This window comes from Scyliorhinus torazame, chromosome 27 (assembly GCF_047496885.1).
Source record: "Scyliorhinus torazame isolate Kashiwa2021f chromosome 27, sScyTor2.1, whole genome shotgun sequence".
NCBI classification, from domain to species: domain Eukaryota; kingdom Metazoa; phylum Chordata; class Chondrichthyes; order Carcharhiniformes; family Scyliorhinidae; genus Scyliorhinus; species Scyliorhinus torazame.
The window spans coordinates 23,327,082-23,347,114 of NC_092733.1; the positions used below are offsets into that span (position 1 = coordinate 23,327,082).

At 44.4% G+C, this 20,033-nt stretch overlaps 1 protein-coding gene across 1 annotated transcript in view; it reads right to left on the bottom strand.

The window, feature by feature from the left end:
* The window catches only part of LOC140403304 (A-kinase anchor protein 8-like), a 31,817-nt gene extending 12,882 nt beyond the window's left edge, over positions 1-18,935 (bottom strand). Inside the window, exons 1-5 of the mRNA XM_072491139.1 lie at positions 18,801-18,935; positions 12,271-12,318; positions 9,602-9,806; positions 6,921-7,401; positions 2,654-2,765 (exon numbers count right to left, since the gene is read on the bottom strand). Coding sequence (XP_072347240.1) covers positions 2,654-2,765; positions 6,921-7,401; positions 9,602-9,806; positions 12,271-12,318; positions 18,801-18,819 — 865 coding nt within the window. The 5' untranslated portion in view covers positions 18,820-18,935. The remainder of the gene's footprint in view (positions 1-2,653; positions 2,766-6,920; positions 7,402-9,601; positions 9,807-12,270; positions 12,319-18,800) is intronic.
* Between the last annotated feature and the right edge of the window lie 1,098 nt (positions 18,936-20,033).

Sequence of the window (20,033 nt, forward strand, 5' to 3'; positions counted from 1 at the left end):
ACCTTTTCCTGGTAGACTGTGGGACAGTCAGTACAGGATCTCCCAATTAAAATAAAGATAGTTTTTGGGTGAATAAAGGGTTTATGGTGTTCGGGCCGGAAAGTGGAGCTGAGTCCACAAAAGATCAGCCATACTCCTGTATACTGACCTACTCTTGTTCCTAGTTCTTATGTTCTTAAGTCTAATTCTGTTTTCACCCCGCATTCGCACGCATTTCCAGCAGAGGTCACTATATAACAATCAGGAGGAAAACTAGCCGTTTCTCATTCTTCAATTAGGCAAGACTCCTATATAGCCGCTGTGCTCTGGTTAGATTTAGCCGACTATACAGCTGCTGTGCTCTGGTTAGATTAGTTAACTAGACACAGAGCATAGTTCAACCTTGGATTCTGCTAATGGACAATGCGCAAGTCACTTTCAGTCTACAATGGTTTTCTTGGACTTGACCTTAATTCCCAACTAGCAAAAACTTGTAGGGTAGCATAAACCAGTTTTAATACTAGCAACCATCATGCATTTGCATTATTATTAATATCCTATAGTCCCTGTAGTATTGCCTTAAAAGGGAAGAACTGGGGAGATTTCTTAATAAAAACTAAATTTAAAATACAAACGGCCGAGATGGTCACCAACGAAGAGGCCCGACAACATCATCATTACTTCAACATGCCAGAGGGACAAGCTACAGGGCAGCTTGTTTCATTCCGGGGAGCTGGTGGTATTGTCGCTAGATTAATAATCCAGATCTGTGGACCCGGGTTCGAATCCCACGACGGCACGACTTTAAACTCAATACAATATCTGGAATTAAACGTCTAATGATGACCAGAAACCATTATCAATTGTCAGGAAAACCCATCTGGTTCACTAATGACCTTTAGGGAAGGAAATCTGCCGTTCTGGCCTACATGTGACTCCAGACCCACAGCAATGTGGTTGACTCTTATCTGCCCCCTCAAGGGCAATTCAGGATAGGCAATAAATGCTGGCACAGCCTGCAATTCCTTCATCCCATAGGAACAAATAAAAAAATTACAAACATTCTTCCCTCCCCATTATCCAAGTTTGCGCGGGATGGGGGAAAGGATCATAAAGGCGGTATGTACCAGCCTCCCCGAACAGGTGCCGGAACATGGCGACTAGGGGCTTTTCACAGTAACTTCATTGAAGCCTACTTGTGGGACTTCCGGGTGCAGCGATGACCAGCTGAGTCGCACGTTTCGGCAGCTCCCGGTGAAACTGACTTTTGGGCTCTTGATTAGGAGCCCCAACGGCAATTTTGACGGCTAAAAACACTGTGCGGTAAACCAGAAGGGAATCCCCCCTGGATACAGATGAAAAAAGGAGGAGAAAGTGGCCGGATTGCAGTGGATCCTTTAGAACAGCGGCAAGGAAGGCAAGCAAAAACCAAGATGGCGTCGGAAGGTGGCAGTTTAACATGGGGGATGGTAAGGTGTCAGATATATATAGGGAAATGAGGGACGAAGAGGAGACTATGGTAGATGAACTAAAAGGGAAATGGGAAGAAGAGCTGGGGGAGGAGATCGAGGAGGGGCTGTGGGCAGATGCCCTAAGCAGGGTAAACGCGTCGTCCTCGTGTGCCAGGCTAAGCCTGATTCAGTTTAAGGTATTACACAGGGCGCATATGACTGGAGCACGGCTCAGTAAATTTTTGGGGGTGGAGGATAGGTGTGCAAGGTGCTCGAGAAGCCCAGCGAATCATACCCATATGTTTTGGTCATGCCCGGCACTACAGGGGTTTTGGATGGGGGTGACAAAGGTGCTTTCAAAAGTAGTGGGGGTCCGGGTCGAACCAAGCTGGGGGTTGGCTATATTTGGGGTTGCACAAGAGCCAGGAGTGCAGGAGGCGAGAGAGGCCGATGTTTTGGCCTTTGCGTCCCTAGTAGCCCGGCGCAGGATATTGTTAATGTGGAAAGAAGCCAAGCCCCCGGGGGTGGAGACCTGGATAAATGACATGGCAGGGTTTATAAAGCTAGAGCAGATTAAGTTCGTTCTAAGGGGGTCGGCTCAATGGTTCACCAGGCGGTGTCAACCGTTCGTCGAATACCTCGCAGAAAGATAGATGGAATGGAAAAAAAGAAGGCAGCAGCAGCAGCCCAGGATCGGGGGGGGGGGGGGGGGAGGAGGAGGAGGCGGAACCAGAAGGACTCTCAGGGTTGTTAATATATACTGTATAATATGTATAGGTCGTTGCGACAGATAATTATATATTGGACTGTTAAATTATATTTTTGGAGAGTGTTACTTGTGATAAGGCAGTTGCCAATTAGGGTTAGTTTTCATTTTTGTTATTTATTATTTATTCATTTTTTGTTTATAAAATAGGTAATTGTTATTTGTGTTGTTATAATATTGTGTAAAGGATGCACAATGTACTGTGTTGGTTGACCAAAAATTTTCAATAAAATATTTATTTAAAAAAATTGAAGCCTACTTGTGACAATAAGCGATTTTCATTCAAATAAGCCAAGAACCCTATTCCAGAATATCATCTCACAAATCTTGCAATTATGTGCAGACAATAGGAAACAAAGAGCATTGGGCACAGCTGTGATGCCACATGCATTAAGTAGCCTGCCTGTAAATCGGGAAGAATTGGACAGACAGGTAGAGTGGAGGACATTCAGCATACCTGCATCAGATCCATTAGCATCTTCAGTTTTTGCCTGTTTGTTCTCTGGTTCGTCGGTACTAGCTGTGGACTGCTTCCTCTTCCTACCAAAGCCTGGATTCACTTTCTTCATCTGTTAAAGATCAAAGAGAGCTCAATTCCCATGCTTCAAGTATAAATATCATATCCAACATTTTTTTAAAATATAAAAGTGTATTGAATAGGTCTCCCATCTTGTTTGGTGTGATGTGTGTAAGCTGTCTGCAAACACTCAGTACTAGCCTCCAAGGATGACAGGGTTGAATGCGGCGCAGTTTCCATTTCCCATTCAATTATACTTTGGTCCACGCTAACTTGGGGCTTTTGCCCTTGCGACAGAATATAGCACATTCCCCATCCAAGCGGAGGTTAACACCAATATTTGTTGTCCCTGGGTGAAGGTGGTACATAAGACCACTTCCTGAAATACTGGCAATGCTGTACAACATTCAGATTATACAGCACTGGTCAACTTTGTCATTTCATAGAAGTGGAGACTCCAAATGTAAACCATTCTTTTTTGAACAAGACAGGCTATGATTTCTTTCGACTGGTATTGGCTACATAATCCAATACATTAAAAATAGAACACAAAATTGTGAAATACATTTCCATGTACATAATTACAACATTCGGGACATCATCAACTCATGACTGATGATCACCATTCTGTCACCACAGCACACTCGCTTCTTTTGAATGGGATCATGGAAATACTTTCATCAGTTTCATGGAATAATACAGCATATCAGATGGACTTGTCGCTGACCAAATACAACCCACTAGCAATGTAGTCATTCATGTTATGTGCTAGCCACTGAGCAGTCAATGCCCCAATCTCCTCAAACCTCTACAAAATACACTGAAACATGGGAGGAAGAGAGATAAGGGAAAAGTTAAAGATCAAATGTGGGATTATTACATGGCTCGGTAGAGCAAAATCCTGCAGGCAGCACTAAAATCTAATTCTGGAACTGGAGAGCAAATTCTTCAAGTCACGCACATGCATTTTTCTCATTTTGCTGGATACAATTTTTTTTAGGGACACTAAATTGAAGTGAATTTTCCAGTAGGTTCTAAATTAATTTAGGAAATAAAGTTAATGAGCTTGTGATTCCTGCATCACAAGGCAAAACGTAATGATCTCACTATTAACAGGTTGAAGATTGTCCACATTTAAAAGAACAATGCCTTGGCACACTTGCACCAATCCCGTAAACAGGGGCAAAATAATCCACTGCAATTGCACTAACCTCATTACACACAGATTAACTAGAAATCAACCAACAAACTCCTAATCCAAGAATGCAAAGAGGGGCTGGCCCACCAGGGATTGTGTAATTGCCTCAGCACTAGTTATTTTCCCAACTGTGTTCACAAAATGAAGGAATAAATGCAAGAGACAGGGTATGCCTGAAAGATGAATGTAGAAGAGAATTTTTAACTAAACCCTCTGAAGGGAGGATACTGGGGTGGCGGGGGAGGGGGATCAAGATAGATAATAGAGGGGAACATCTCAAGCAGCCTGCTTCTAGAGTGGAAGATTATGCCTAATTATTAGATTCCTTCAAGATGACAACCAACCTATTAAATAAGAGTAGGGTGAGCATCATCTACCTAGGTTTAAAGGTGGTAAGGGGCGGCACGGTGGTGCAGTGGTTAGCACTGCTGCCTCACGGTGACGAGGACCCGGGTCAGTGTGTGTGGAGTTTGCACATCCTCCCAGAGTCTGCGTGCGTCTCACCCCCACAACCCAAAGATGTGCCGGGTGGATGAATTGGCCACAATTGCCCCTTAATTGGAATTTTTTTAAATAAAGGTATGGCAGGGCTGGTTTAGCACAGGGCTAAAGAGCTGGCTTTTAAAGCAGACCAAGGCAGGCCAGCAGCACGGTTCAATTCCCGTACCAGCCTCCCCAAACAGGCGCCGGAATGTGGCGACTAGGGGATTTTCACAGTAACTTCATTTGAAGCCTACTTGTGACAATAAGCGATTTATTTCATTTCATTTTTTGTGCACAATAGGACACTACAAAAAAAAAAGTCAATGGTTAGATGGGAATGCATTAAAACAGATTAACAAATGGTTTGCTCGATGGGTAGTGTATCTGGTAAACACAAAAGCAGATCATTCAGCTACTGATCAGTAGCTCACCTTATATCCTGCACACTCTTACACAATTCAGTATGGATGGGAAATTGGATTGTACTATTATAACTGCCAGGAGGGAGAAATCAAGGCCATTCATGGAGCAGTCACTATCAAAGCAGCAGGTGCATTTAAGATTTGTCAGAGGGACAGTTGATGTGGATAATATGGTAAATTGGAACATACTTGGGACACCAGAGTAGGAGACAGAGATCTTGGGGAGTTTCAACGGACAGTTTACAAATAATTAGCGCTAATTCACAGGCTAGTCAAACAGCTTAGATTGGGATACATAACCTGGAATAATCCCAGATAGGCAATTTGAAAATTGTATCAAACCCTGGTGAAATCACATCTGGAATATTGAATGCAGATTTTGTCTTCAGGGGGACACAGAACAGCTACACCAATGATCCCAGAACTTGAGAAATGTCAAAGAAAATTAACTAGTCTCGGTCTTTTCACTCAAGTTTAAAACCATTAATGGTTTGGATAAATTTGCTTGCAGTTATTTCTTGTACAGCAGGAGCTATATTTAAAAAGTAAAATAAATTAGAAAATGTAGGAGGAATTGCCTTTCATTGAAAAGATGGCTAGGATATGAACAGAAAAGAAGAACAAGAAAACTCACTGGAGTTTCAGAAGAAATTGGACAGGTTCATGTCAACAAATGGGACAGGAGGTGGCATTACTAGCAAGGCCAACATTTTTTGCCCGTTTCCAAGTGTCTTCAACTTTACATCGTCACCAACACCACGGGATAGCAACATTTTATTCCATATTTATTAATAGAATTACATCACAATGGGATTTCAATTCATCTCCACGTCTAAAGGCCTGAGCTTCTAGATTCTTGGTAACTAGACATTAAAAGGTTATTAGAAACGATTATTGGAATACAGTGGATAGGTGGGTTAGATTGCTCCTGTCTGGAACTACAATTTGCCAAATTCAGCAAGTCATATCAGAAATTATATCAAAAATCCAGGTTTAATCAGATGGCCCTATCATGCACGTCAAAACAAATATTGCTAGCTACAATGGGAAACATTCCACCCCAAATTAATTGAATTACTTTGTTTAAAAAAAGAATCTAAGGAGGGGGTTGACAGATCAAGTGGCTGCAAATGGTTTCAATTTGAAAACGTGATCGGAAAAGGAATGCTGCAACCTACTAAAACTGCGTCATTTAGCAAATAATTATAGATTATAGAAATATGCTCACTATTTGCACTGCAGAATCACTAAACATTTAGATGATATTGTCTGAGCAGTAAGAGCCCTTGTATTTTAAAGCTAAATTGGACCTAATCAACTACTAACTAGATACCAATGACATTGCTCAATAAGGCACACTGCATTACATGCTAGTGCTGCAACGACCCTGTCAAGAAAACAAAAAATGCCACTGCCCTCAGTTTAACTCTTTAATTTGAAAATTAGGATGTACTGGTCAGTTCCAGGCTGCAAGTAAAAAGCACAGATCAAGAAAACACACAACATTTTGTTATCAACAACATTCTGGGAGACCAGATATCACATTTTTAACATACACGTTTAATACAGTATCAAGCAGGGCTAGGAAAAATCAGTTCACGTTTTACAATAAGACATCAAAACATCTTGCAATCCAAGACAGGAACTACAAAATTGTTTTCGCAAATTACACATTTAGTTTAATCGACATCTGCGTGCAAATACCCTAGGTTGAAGTAGGATTGATTTGATACCGATTACAAGAATGTAGAAATTGATATTGCTCAATGATGTTTCTCAAGTTTAATTAACCAGTTAATAATGCTAAGCTAGTGCACTGTCTTTAAACAAAAGGGGTGGCATAACTTGGATTATAGATAACCTAGGAGATTCTTTTGAAGCACTTTTAATTCTGCACTAGTTGAAACACTGCGCATAAAAAAATGATTTTTTTTTTGGACAAACTGAAGCGGACCAATGTGATCGTCCAGCAAAAAAAATAATAAAACCCTATCCTTAACAAAAAAAACTCCCTCAATAAACAAACAAGGTTAAACTCTCCCAATCTCTCATTTTACCTATTAATTACTGGATAAAATAAAAAGTATTAAAAAAAGGTACTTACGCCTCTGGTTCGAATCCTGTCTCTCCTTCGCTGTCTGGCACCTCCTAACGGTCTTCCCGATCCCTGAACTCTGAACAGGTCCATGGGGATAATGTTTGGGGAGAAGAGCGAAGGGAGGTTCCTGGTGGAGGAGGCGGTGGCGGCGTTGGGGCCCCTGCCTCCCATCGACAGCTCATTCCAGCGTGCAGACATTCGCCCGGAACTTGCAGGTGACATGAAGGGGTCGTTCCGATTGGGTCTGTTATATGGAGGCCGGTCTCTAGACCAGTTCTGGCCCCACTGGTTAGCAGGGCCGTATGGGTCACGTGCTCTGTTCTGGAACTGATCTCTGCGGGTCCCGTAGGAGCTGTCGTAGTGGTCATAGCGACCTCCATAGGAATCGTTATAATCAGGCCCATATTCACTGTAACCGTAGCCAGATCTGTATAGATCACGGTCATTCAGTGAAGACCCGGAGTCATAGGACTCGTAAGGTGTAAACCTGAAAGAGTCGCACAGCAAGCAAGGAATCTGGTCAGTAGCTGGAAAGTACCATGGTACAAGTCTGCAAGAAGTGATTGCAGACTAAAAAAAAACTAAACAACATAGCTTCAGCTAATGACATTTCAGCTAATCACAGAACCTATGTGGTTTGCAGTAAGTAAATAAGCACTGGTTGAACTGACCAGCCTCTAACAAACACTTCTATTGCATTTACTAAACTGCTAATTAACTTAGCAGAAGGGTCAGTGAAAAGTTTAACTGATAAATCTCACAGCATGGATTAATTAATACAATATACTTAATAATAGTCCAAGATCTATCTCTTTGGCTGTGCAGTTACTCTTGGGGCACACTGCCATTCAAAACATGTTGCAATATAGTAAACAGCAGAATGGAAAAATCCACCAATTTTTGGATTTTAGCCATTTTAAAGTTATATGCCATGTTAACTTTTATTTCTGGGGTGGGTGGGGGGGAGAGAGTTACAGAGACTATGAACTCAATGGCAACCTTAAAATGACAAAACAGAATTGTTTGGCTTATAGGTTTTTAAGCTTACAACATTTACCTGACGTCAATGAACACAATACCTTTGGGAACCAGATCTCGTCCTTACAGCGAGCAGAAAACGATGGGGATTTTTCCACCATGCTACGCCTTCTATGCCACCAAGCACATATTATTGCAGATACCCTGCTAAGGCAAGCCCCATTTACATCACCAATCTAGTGATTTCAAATCCAGCCTCAATGGAATATTGTAATCAATTTTCACTATTTTAAATGCCGCTTGCTCTGCACAACTGTCTGAATTAGAGGAAGCAGCAAGAGGAGCGAAAACCAAGTTCGCTTGGTTTCGCATAACTATATGATTGGGTAAATGAAATTGCAATACACCAGGGTGTTTAAGCACATGCAATTCAGATAACAAAAGTGTGCACAGTATAGGAGCTGCCTAGTTTGGAAAACATTTAGGGTGGCTGGCTGAATTCTCACCGCCCCAATCTACGCCCATGATCCAAATTTTGCACATTAAATTTGACAATCAAATCTGCTGACTTAGGAGCTACGGGAACAGTTGCCCTGCACATAACTCGCACTGATGCTAGTTATAATCCAAGGTTTATAAGGGGTCATGTGCCTGAACACTGACAAATGTGCAAGACAACACTTGTGTCAACAGCTTGGAAACACTTTGTAACAACCAGACTATCCTGACAAGTTCTACAAAGTATAAACTTCCTGAAAATTCAGCCAAACGTTTGATGAGGAGTATCCATGCTTTACGGACCACAGCCATTTGCAACTAGGTTACATTATCCTGGTTAAAGCAAAATTATAGCAATCTCTTCTTCCCTGCAGAGTAGGCAATTTCAGTCCATCAAACCGATGCTGCTATTTAGTTAAATCTTGTCTGTACCTCTGTATCTCCTAGTCTTTGATCCTGTAATATTCACCAAACAAAAATCTGCTCCATTTAAAATATGAACTCACCCAATTTCCTAACACGCAACAGAATCTCTTCACACTTATTTCTCGAACCTTTAAAAAGCAGACTTCAATGAATTGCTATTTGTCCCCCTTTCACTCACTTCAGTGGTATCCTACATTATATGCCTTTGCATCACAGAAAGTGCGAACTAGTACATAATTAGTGTGGAAAGATAGTCAATGGTGGTCATTAAATAGGCTCTACAATTCAGAAGCAAGTTGGCAACTAAAACATAAACCCAAATATCAGTTTTAACTATAAAACCACCAGACAATATAGGAGTAATTCTAACTATTCTACCAATTCAAAAACTGCCCATTTCAAATGTTCGTGGAACCATCAACCATCCAAAGGAGCCTGTTTAAAGTTAGACAATTCCAGGAAGCTTCTCAATCCTAAAGTTGACAGCAAGTTTTTTTTTTTTTTAAAAAGACTCTTGACTATGACGCACACTTGTCGTCAAATGAGAGCCCAGAGACTGAATTGCAAACAGCTCATTTTAAGCATATAGAGCAAATATTCTAAGTAAGAAGATTGTATCCTTAGGTATTTTCAACGTTTACTTTAAAATTTGGACAATTGAAACTCTCCATTAAAAAATACAGATACACAAGAGGAAAATGTGTTCTTGTCTGGGTGCAATGCCTTTAAAGAGGAATTAACATAATACTGCTCTTCCTGTTCGGCACCAAAATCCCAGCAAATACCTGTTGTCCTGGTAAGTTTCTTGCACCTGGTTTTCAGTCTCTAGCTGAGAAAGCATATCCAAGCGCTTGTTGATCTTAGCAATGATGGTATCTGTAGCTGTATTTTTGGGAAGTTCCCAAGACTTATTGCCAGCATTGTAGCCATAATTTGTTGCAGAACTGGGTATGGTATCCTGGGTGTAACTGTAATCATAGCCATCATATTCTGAAAAGAGAAAGGAAAATTATATATATATATTATATATATATATATATATTTTAAATAATTGATAGCTATCCGAGATGTGCATGCACGGTAGCAGTGGTTAGCACTGTTGCTTCACAGCGCCAGGGTACCAGGATCGATTCCTGGCTTGGTTCACTGTCTGTGCGGAGTCTGCACATTCTCCGTGTCTGCGCGGAGTCTGCACGTTCTCCGTGTCTGCGCGGAGTCTGCACGTCCTCCCCGTGTCTGCGTGGGTTTCCTCCCACAAGTCTCAAAAGACATGCTGTTAGGTGAATTGGACATTCGGAATTCTGTGTACCCAAACAGGCGCCGGAATGTGGCGACTAGGGGCTTTTCACAGTAACGCGACATGGGGCTTTTCACAGGAACTTCATTGCCGTGTTAATGTAAGCCTACAATTAAGATTATTATACCTCCAAAGACGAAATTTTGGAACATACCCATTTTTCAGGAATTAAAAAAGTGGATTATCACTCAAACTTCACATTTACTGACTGTGACCAAATACATTAACAGTAAACATACCAAATACCTTGACTGCTGAAACACTCATACCTTGAAAATATCAAGTATTAAAAAGGAATCAAATGTAATTTTAAGGATGACAAGTTTAAAACAATATCATAGTCAAGAGCATATAAAGCTGCAAGCATCTAATATTGCTGGTTTTTTAAAAAAAGAAATGCTTCATTAGTGAAAATTCAACGGTCATCGCAATTCAAGATACTCCTTTATTTTTTAATTTCTGAAAAAGTTTAATGACCATCACTAGTTACTTATCACAGACTGACCATAACCTATAACTTTTTTTAAAAATTAATTCCTAGGATATGAACACCACTGGAAAGGCCTGTTGCCCAACCTTAACTGCCAATGTGGGGTGGTGGTGATGGTGAGCAATCTTCTTTAACCAGTGCAATTCACAGGGAGACTGTTCCTGGATTTTAACCTAGCAACAGTGGAGAAACAGCATTACACTTCCAAGTCAGGATGGTGTGGGAACTTGCTATGGTGTTCTTATGCATCTGCCACCCATGTCCCACCAGGTGGTGGAGGTGCTGTCAAAGGAGGCTTGGCGAGTTGCTGCAGTGCTTCTTGTATATGGTATACACTGCTGCCACTGTGCGATGGAGGGTGTAAACATTTGAGGTGGCAGATTTTGGGTAGCATGGTGGCACAGTGGGTTAGCACAGCTGCCTCACGGCATTGAGGTCCCAGGTTCGATCCCGGCTCTGGGTCACTGTGCGTGTGGAGTTTGCACATTCTCCCCGTGTTTGCGTGGATTCCACCCCCCACAACCCAAAGATGTGCAGGGTAGGTGGATTGGCCACGCTAAATTGCCCCTTAATTGGAAAAAATGAATTGGGTACTCTAAATTTATTTTTTTTAAAGATAGGACATTATTAGCAGGGGTCAGCACCTGCAGGACAAGTTTCATTACAAAAGGAATTCGGTCAGTGAAACCTGCTCAATGAGGCCTTATTGTGTTAATACCATATTTACATAATCAAAGATGCAACAACAAAAATATATATCTTTTTAAATAAAATTGTCACAAGTAGGCTTACGTTAACACTGCAATTATGTTACTGTGAAAATCTCCTAATCGCCACATTGTGGCACCTGTTCAAGTACAGAGAGGGAAAATTCCGAATGTCCAATTCACCTAACAGAATGTCTTTTGGGACTTGTGGGAGGAAACCGGAGCACCCGGAGGAAACCCACGCAGATACAGGGAGAACGTGCAGACTCCGCACAGACAGTGACCCAAGCCGGGAATCGAAGCTGGGACCCTGACGCTGTGAAGCAACAGTGTTAACCACTGTGCCACCCATAGAGTACCCAATTCCCCCCCCCCCCCTAATTACAGGGCAATTTAGCATGGCCAATTCACCTACCAGGCACATCTTTCGATTGTGGAGTGAGACCCACGCAGACAATGTGCAAACTCCACACGGACAGTAACCGTGGCCAGGATCGATCCTGGATCCTCGGCACCGGGAGGCAGCAGTGCCAACCACTGTGCCACCCTTAGATGCAACAAAATAATGAACGGAAATGTGTGCTCATTAAGAGGTGTGATTACAGCAACGGTGCATTGTGTCCTCGCCCACCATCCACACAGACTTCCTCGGTAGTATCAGGAGCAGAATCCACAATCCGTAACCCAAGCAAGTTAGAAGTGCTTCCTACAACCACCTAGCTGAGCAAACCTAAACCTTCTTGGTAGGGAAGCCCCCCTCATTGCAAATCTTGCTGGGTCATTTGTAACAAAATTATGCGAGGCCACCAGAGATCAACAATGCCTATCGTCAAATCAGCACACTCGCATCATCGGATCCCACCCCATCAAAAGCAGCCAGCATTTAAATGTACTTTTTGCCTCAGTAAAAAATGAATACTCATGAGGCAGGCAACAGGCAACCAACACGGAAAATATTACCTTGAGAATTGGTGGCTCCAGTGTTCCAAGATTCACCAGTTCCATAGCCTGCAATAAATACAAGAGTATTTAAATAAAACCCATCAAGTCCATATTTCACACTAAATACATTTTGTGATACTCACTTATTTGCAATGCAAACAGAAGATATTGCCATAAAACAAAGCAATGGCACAATAAGGATATGTTTTCTTCAGGGAACAGTTTTCAAAACACAAAATGTTAACCCTAAATAGGCTTCTCAACTAAAATACAAGTATTATTAGTACATAATCAGTACCAAGACCAGCCTATCTCAAGTTAGCTAACTACAGTCAAGGTTATGAAGACAGAGCTCAAGATGAACAATTCAGCCAGTGCTCCATTTTACAGATAACTGTGCTATCTGCGGGAGGTGAATCTAGAACACTCTGTAATCATAATCTAGGCTCACAAAGGAAGAATGACACTCTGGCAGGGGGGGACATGGCAGGATTGCCAGAACTCAACTAAAGAAACAGTCTATTTCTTTTTGCAGTTTCCAAGAAATCAGCTCAAGTTAGAACAAAATAAAGCTATCAAAAATTATTCGGAACCCAATTCCATTGGTTCCTAGAGTCAGTGGAAACTACTGGCAACAGTAAATCTGTTTCTCTCTCCACAGATGCGGACAGTCTTGCTGAATATTTCCAGCACTTTGCTTCTATTTCTCACATCTGCAGTATTTTGCTTTTATCCCTTGGTTTCCTTTTGCCAGCTTGATTTTAAAACGGTCTGTACTCTCCTCCACTATCAATGCCTTCAATCACCACCCCCTGCCTCCCCCCCCAATCTTTTAAAATCTTCTCAAAAATGTTCAAACATATTTGAAAACACACTTTGTACTCTTTCTTATAATTTGTCACCAAACAGGAATATTCACCTACAAATTACAACAAGATGCCTTTACCCCCCCCTCCACTTTAGTCAGTGGAATGTCAGGAGAAGAACGTGCACTCAAGGACATGCAGCTGGATCTCACTGGGACAGGGAGAGGGAAATAAAGCTCAAATGGGATTTAGATGGGACACGAATCCCCATTGTGGGACAAAAGTGAAAAAAGGCAATATGGATGCAGATGAGATGTTCAGTCTCAAAATAATCATGGTATGGGCTAAGATATTGACAGAGAGGGAAACAGCACATGTAATCCATTTTCCCTACAATTTCAATATCAATGCTCACTGTGAACCAGAAGACAAATTTTTATTTTTTTTAAATAAATGTAGAGAACCCAATTAGTTTTTTCCAATTAAGGGGCAATTTAGCGTGGCCAGTCCACCTATGCTGCACATCTTTGGATTGTGGGGGCAAAACCCACGCAAACACGGGGCGAATGTGCAAACTGCCGTAAATTTAATTTTAAAAACTGATCCCTAGCAAGTCTTCAATTCTAATCGTAAAGAAATGTCAATCGAACTGCTACTGCTGTCCTGACCCACCTCGTTGAGATCTTCAAAGACAGGTCAGATCTAGGAGTCAGATAATAGTTAAATTTCCGAGTTAGAAGGACTCTGAATATAAAGTACACATTTTTTTTTAAAGCATTTACAATGAATTAAGCAGCTGCCCTTTGCCAAATTGCCACAGCACTGAAACTTGATGCCTCCTCATGCCCCTGATGCCAAGTCTTGCGAAACAGCAAAGCAATACCAGGCGCCAAGATTTGTTTTACATCTATAGGCAAGTACTTGACAGCACCTATCAGGATTCTATTTATAGGGGCTGGTTTAGCACACTGGGCTAAACAGATGGCTTGCAATGCAGAACAAGGCCAGCAGCACAGGTTCAATTCTCGCACCGGCCTCCCCGAGCAGGCGCCGTAATTTTAATGAACCAGTTCCAGTTCACATTACAATAATCTACGGTAACAAAAATATTTCCTCTGGTTCATTTACCAGTCGCCTTAAAATCTGTCCTGTTTACCAACTCTTATGTATCAGCCGTGGCTCAATTGGTAGCACGCTCACTTGAATCAGGGAGTGTGTTCCAAGTCCTACTCCTGGACTTGGAGTACAATATTCAAGGCTGATACTCCGCTGCAGTCAGACATTGTCTTTCAGAGATGCAGAACCGAAGCCATGTCTACCCTTCCAATTGTATGAAATAATGCCATGGAATCTTTGACAAGGAGGAGCAGGGTCCAGGCCAAAACAACCAATAAGTCGACATCACTAAATACAGAATGATCTGGTCATGATCACTTGGCTATTCATGGAAGCTTGCTGCATTCAAAATGGCTGCCATGTCTAGAAGTGCAGTCACAGGCAACATGGTGGCACAGTGGTTAGCACTGCTGCCTCACAGCACTGAGGACCCAGATTTGATCCCAGCCCTGGGTCACTGTCCGTGTGGAGTTTGCACATTCGCCCCGTGTATGCGTGGGTCTCATTCCCACAACTCAAAGATGTGCACGGTAGGTGGATTGGTCATGCTAAATCGCCCCTTAATTGGGAAAAGAAAATTTGGGCACTCTAAATTTATAATAAAAAAGTGCAGTCACTTTGGGACACCCTGCAGCCATGAATAGTGGTCATGGTTGGTCTTGCTCCCACAGGAAATGGTTTCACCTCAACTATTGCAGAAAAATCATTGAACTGTCCTTCGCATCTGAACCAATAATCATCATCGTTGTCACAAGTAGACCTACTAACACTGCAATGAAGTTACTGCGAAAAGTCCCTTGTCGCCACATTCCGGCACCTGTTCAGGTACACGGAGGGAGAATTCAGAATGACCAAATTACCTAACAGCACGTCGTTCAGGACTTGAAGGAAACCGGAGCATCCGGAGGAAACCCCGCAGACACGGGGAGAATGTGCAGACTCCACACAGGGACCCAAGCCGGGAATCAAACCTGGGACCCTGGAGCTGTGAAGCAACCGTGCTAACCACTGTGCTACCATGCCGCAAATCTCCCTTTTAACCACCTCTACTTTTAAGAGCAAACCCAGCACCTCCACATTCTTGGTACAGACTGTCACACGCCAGCTGGATTATCAGAGAATGATTTTAGAAAGTCACTGCACTAGACATCAGGCCCCATTTTTATTCCCAATGTAATACATGCCTTCCCATGTAAATGCAGGATATGTAATACCTGCCCTTTCACCTCCTCCCTTCACACTAGTCAAGGCCCAAAAGCACCCCTTCAAAGTGAATCCACAATTTACTTATACTCCTTACAATTGTATGCTCTGTTCAGTTCATGATGTGGTCATCCTGTATATAGACTGTTTGCCCACTTTTGAGGGACACCTCCGTTCAGTCAGCATGGCCATAAGCTTCCTGTTGCTTGAATTTCCCACCTTGCTTCCATTCTGGGACAGCCCAGCCCACGGACCACTACAGCGTTCCACTGAAGCTCAGCATAAGCTCAAGGAACAGGCCCTCATCTGTTGTTGTAGCCTTCTGGACTCAAGCTGAACAGCTTTGATCATAATCTCTGGGTTTTTATTTCTTACCGGCTCGATCCTTTGGTTATCCCCTCAGGGCACGGTCAGATGGTTGCTTCTAGAAATGTAAATGTCACCAGTCCCAGAGGCTCTTCTTTCCTTTGGACTGCTGGTGGTTTAACGAGGGTCACCACACCTTAGGCAAGGCTGAGAAGGTGGGGACCTTCATGAATAACCTCAACTGGTCCAGCAATTGAACCCACGTTGTTGACGTCACTCCGAATCACGAAACAGCTGTCCAGCAAACAAAACAATCCTAACACCCTCCCCTCCCCCCAGCACATTGCTTATAAAGCCATCAGATCGCAGCTTCTCTAGCCACTCACACCTCAACTGGAGAAAAGTCGTCTCTTTACATCAGGACAGCTTTTACAGTGGCACAATGCCGCACAGCACCAGGGACCAAGGTTCAATTCCAGCCTTGGATGACTGTGTGGAGTTTGCACTTTCTCCTAATATCTGCATGGGTTTCCTCCGCGTGCTGCGGTTTCATCCCAGAGTCCAAAGATGTGCAGGTTAGATTGATTGGCTATGCTAAATTGCCCCGTAGTGTCCAAAAGGTTAGGAGGGGTTACTGGGATAGGGTCAGTACAGGCATTATGGGCCAAATGGCCTCTTGCACTGCAGGGATTCTACATTTCTATGATGTACTCATTACCGCTTTCCTTAGCATCATTCTTTAGTCAGTTCACTGCTCCTGCCCTCCACGTGTTCACTGACCTTCCCTCCTTCCAACCCCCTTGACCTCCCTCCACTGGCTTTTTAAAAACTCTTTCACAAAAGTACAGCACAGAGAGAGTCCATTTGGCCCACCATGCCAGCCCGAGGATACCCAGGTGCCACCTTCCTACACTAGACCCACAGCCTTGTAGTTTACAGCACTTAAGGTGCATAGAACATACAGTGCAGAAGGAGGCCAATTGGCCCATCGAGTCTGCACCGACCCACTTAAGCCCTCACTTCCACCCTGAGGTACCCCCAATAACGACACTTAAGAGTGTAAACGGTAAAGAAGGCTTTAATAGATTAAGAACTATGCTAGAGCCTAGACATGTGCTAACTGCTGCACATCCCACAAGGCAGCCCCTTATATATGGCTCACAGATGGGCAGAGCCAGAGTCCCCAGGGTTCCAAGTCCGGTCTTAAAGGGGACATCACCCTACATGATGACAAGGCAGTAACCATTCATCACACACCCTATCCCCGTAACCCAATAACCCCTCCTAACCTTTATGGTCACAAAGGGCATGTTATCATGGCCAATCCACCTAACCTGCACGTCTTTGGACTGTGGGAGTAAACCAGAGCACCCGGAGGAAACCCACGCAGACATGGGGAGAACTTGCAGACTCCACAGACAGTGACCCAGCGGGGAATCGAACCTGGGACCCTGGCGCTGTGAAGCCAGTGCTAACGTGGTGCCCTTGTGCTACCGTGCAGATCCAGGTCACTTTTTTTTTTTAAAAAGTTTAGGGTCTCTGCCTCCACCACCAACTTTTTTTAAAAAGTTCCTCCTCATGTCCCCCATACACCTCTGTCACCCATCTTGAATCTATGCACTGCTAGTTCTCGACATCTCCGCCAAGGAGGAAAGAATGTTATCCAGTCCGTTTTACTTCGTCCCACTCATTTTTAAAAATAAATCCTGAGGACCCAGGTTCGAATCCCAGGTCACTGTCCGTGTGGGGTTTGCACATTCTCCGTGTCTGTGTGGGTCTCACCCCCGCAACCCAAAGATATGCAGGTTAGGTGGATTGGCCACTTGAAATTGGGGGAAAAAATAACTGGGTACTCCAAATTTTAAAAAATTCTTTATAAATCCTTAAGAGTACCCAATTCTCTCCCCCCCCCCCCCCCCCCCTTAAGGGACAATTCAGAATGGCCAATCCTCCTGCCCTGCACAACTTTTGGATTGTGGGGGCGAGACCCACGCAGACCACAGGGTGAATGTGCAAATTCCACACGGACAGCGACCCGGGGGGCCAGGATCGAAGCCGGGTCCTCGGGAGCCGTCAGAGGCAGCAGTGCTAACCACCTCCCTCTTCTCCCCCTCACAATTTTGCACGCCACCCCTCAAGCCTTCCTGGTTCCAAGGGGCAATAACCCCAATCTACCCTGGGTATCTACCCCCCCCCCCCCCCCCCCAGGGTAAGATTGTTTCTCGCCCCTCCCCCCCCCCCCCAGGGTAAGATTGTTTCTCGCCCCTCCCCCCCCCTCCCAGGGTAAGATTGTTTCTCGCCCCTCCCCCCCTCCTCCTCCCTAGGCTTGACCATTTGAATGTAGCATTTCCTTGCTCCCACCCTATGCAATGGATTGGGTTTGAGACTCCTGCGCGCGGCCGCGACCAGCGCGCGCGCGGCTCGGTCGTGCGCGCGCGCGGCTGGAACAATCCACCGCGAGGAGCGGCCGCCATTTTGTAGCGTCTTGAAGGGGAAGAAATATTAAAAAATGGAAGGGGGGGGGGGACAAAAAGATTTCAAACGGCCGTCGGGAGACGCTGCGTTTTCTCTGATTCCGACAGATAACAAATAAAAAGGAATACATGATTTGGCGACGAAATGTTTAAACCGCCCGTGGGAATCCCAGTTTTATATTTTTTTTAAGGGGGGGGGGGTTGAACAAAACGCAAACACAATCCGTCTCTTCTAATAAAGAGAACGGATTTTTAAAAAGCCATTCGGTTGAATTTTGTGGGGGGAAAAAAAAGTGATTTATTTTTCCACTCGATAGGACAGAATGGCAGCGTGTTCGGTCAACCTAACGAGGCGGCGGCCTGATTGACAGCGTGCTGGGCCAATGGCGGGCTGGCCCGCCGGCCACCCGCCAATCGGAACAGGGCCGGTGGGCGGGAGGCGGCAGCCAGCAGGTTAGGTTGGCCTCGCCTCTTTTTTTTTTCAGCATGACGCGGCCCCCGGGACGGAAACTAAAGTCTTTTCGCCAAACACTGCGGGGACAAAACGAAGAAATAAACCACCCCCACCCCCCCCCCCCGCGAAAAAAAGAGGGTTTTAAGAGGTTCGCGGTCACGTATATCAACCCCCGTCGGAGCAGCTTACCGGAGTACCAGGAGTCCATTTTTAATTTCGTTGAATTCAAATAAAAAGCCTCCTGCGCCCCCCGCTCCTGCAGAATTTTCCAGCACCGGAAGAATCCGCCCTCCGCCGCTGATTGCTGCAGGCCGGCATGGCTCCGCCTCCCCTGCCCATTGGCCCGGCCGCGACGTCCATCAACGTTGACGTCACAATGCCAATCTGCCTAATAAGATGCAAGGTGAAAGTTGCAACCTTCAGCCTGCCCGCCATTGTTACTTGGAGCTGCCCCCCCCCCTCCCCCTGTCTGGGGCAGATCAACTAAAACTACGGGGTGCTTAGTTGTGATGTTCCCTATTTGTATTGCGACAGAGGCTGTGATGTATCCGTGTTGTAAATGGCCTGTAAAACCACTGAGTGTGATGGTGTCTGTTGTGGGCCACGTGTCTCGCTGGAACATCGTGGAGGAATTGAGTGTGGTGCGGGACCCTCCAGTGTCCCAAAGAAATTCTACAGGGTTGTCCCCAGACTTTGCTTGCTACTACCGGTGTACCGGACTTGTCCCAAACGGTGTCGCAGACCCCAAGTTGGGGAGCCTGAACACCGTCAGTCGGTGCCGTTCATGTTGCATTCTCTGAACGCGCGCTAGCGCTATGGATCGGCTTTAGGGTGCCTGTCTGTTGGCTTCTCTGCTGCTTTTGGGGCGCGTTGCATTCTTGCGCAAAGTGTCCTAGCTGTCCACAGTTGTAACATTCCTGAGCTTTGGGCTGGGGTGGGCTGTTCTTGCCCTCATTTACCCATGCGGGGTTCTGGTGCACTTTAACTGGGTTCATCTCTGCCTGCTCTTCATCGGGTGTTATAAATGCGGTTTTGCCTGCAATTGATTGTTCCCAAGCGCGGGACAATCTCTTCAATACCCATTTTTCATTGTGGGCCTCATCTGAGGGGTTATAATTTGCGCAAGCTTTTCATCCTGCTTCTGTGGTGTGAGAGACTAGAATTCGGGTCCATTCGGCCATATTATCTGGGGACAAATGGGCGTGGGCTCACTCTCCAAAAACTGCGGTGAAGTGAATCCACAAACATCCAGCAAACGCTGTGGGGTGCTCTTGTCTTTTGCCTACACTTATTTAGGCCTTCTACGGGGTCTCCTCTGTTAAAGCCGATCGCATCAAGGATCGCTGTGTGCATCTCTTGGAGTGTGCCTCCTCTTACATTCTGTCGGTCGGGAAAGGCTGCCACGACTGAAGGGTCGAGGTT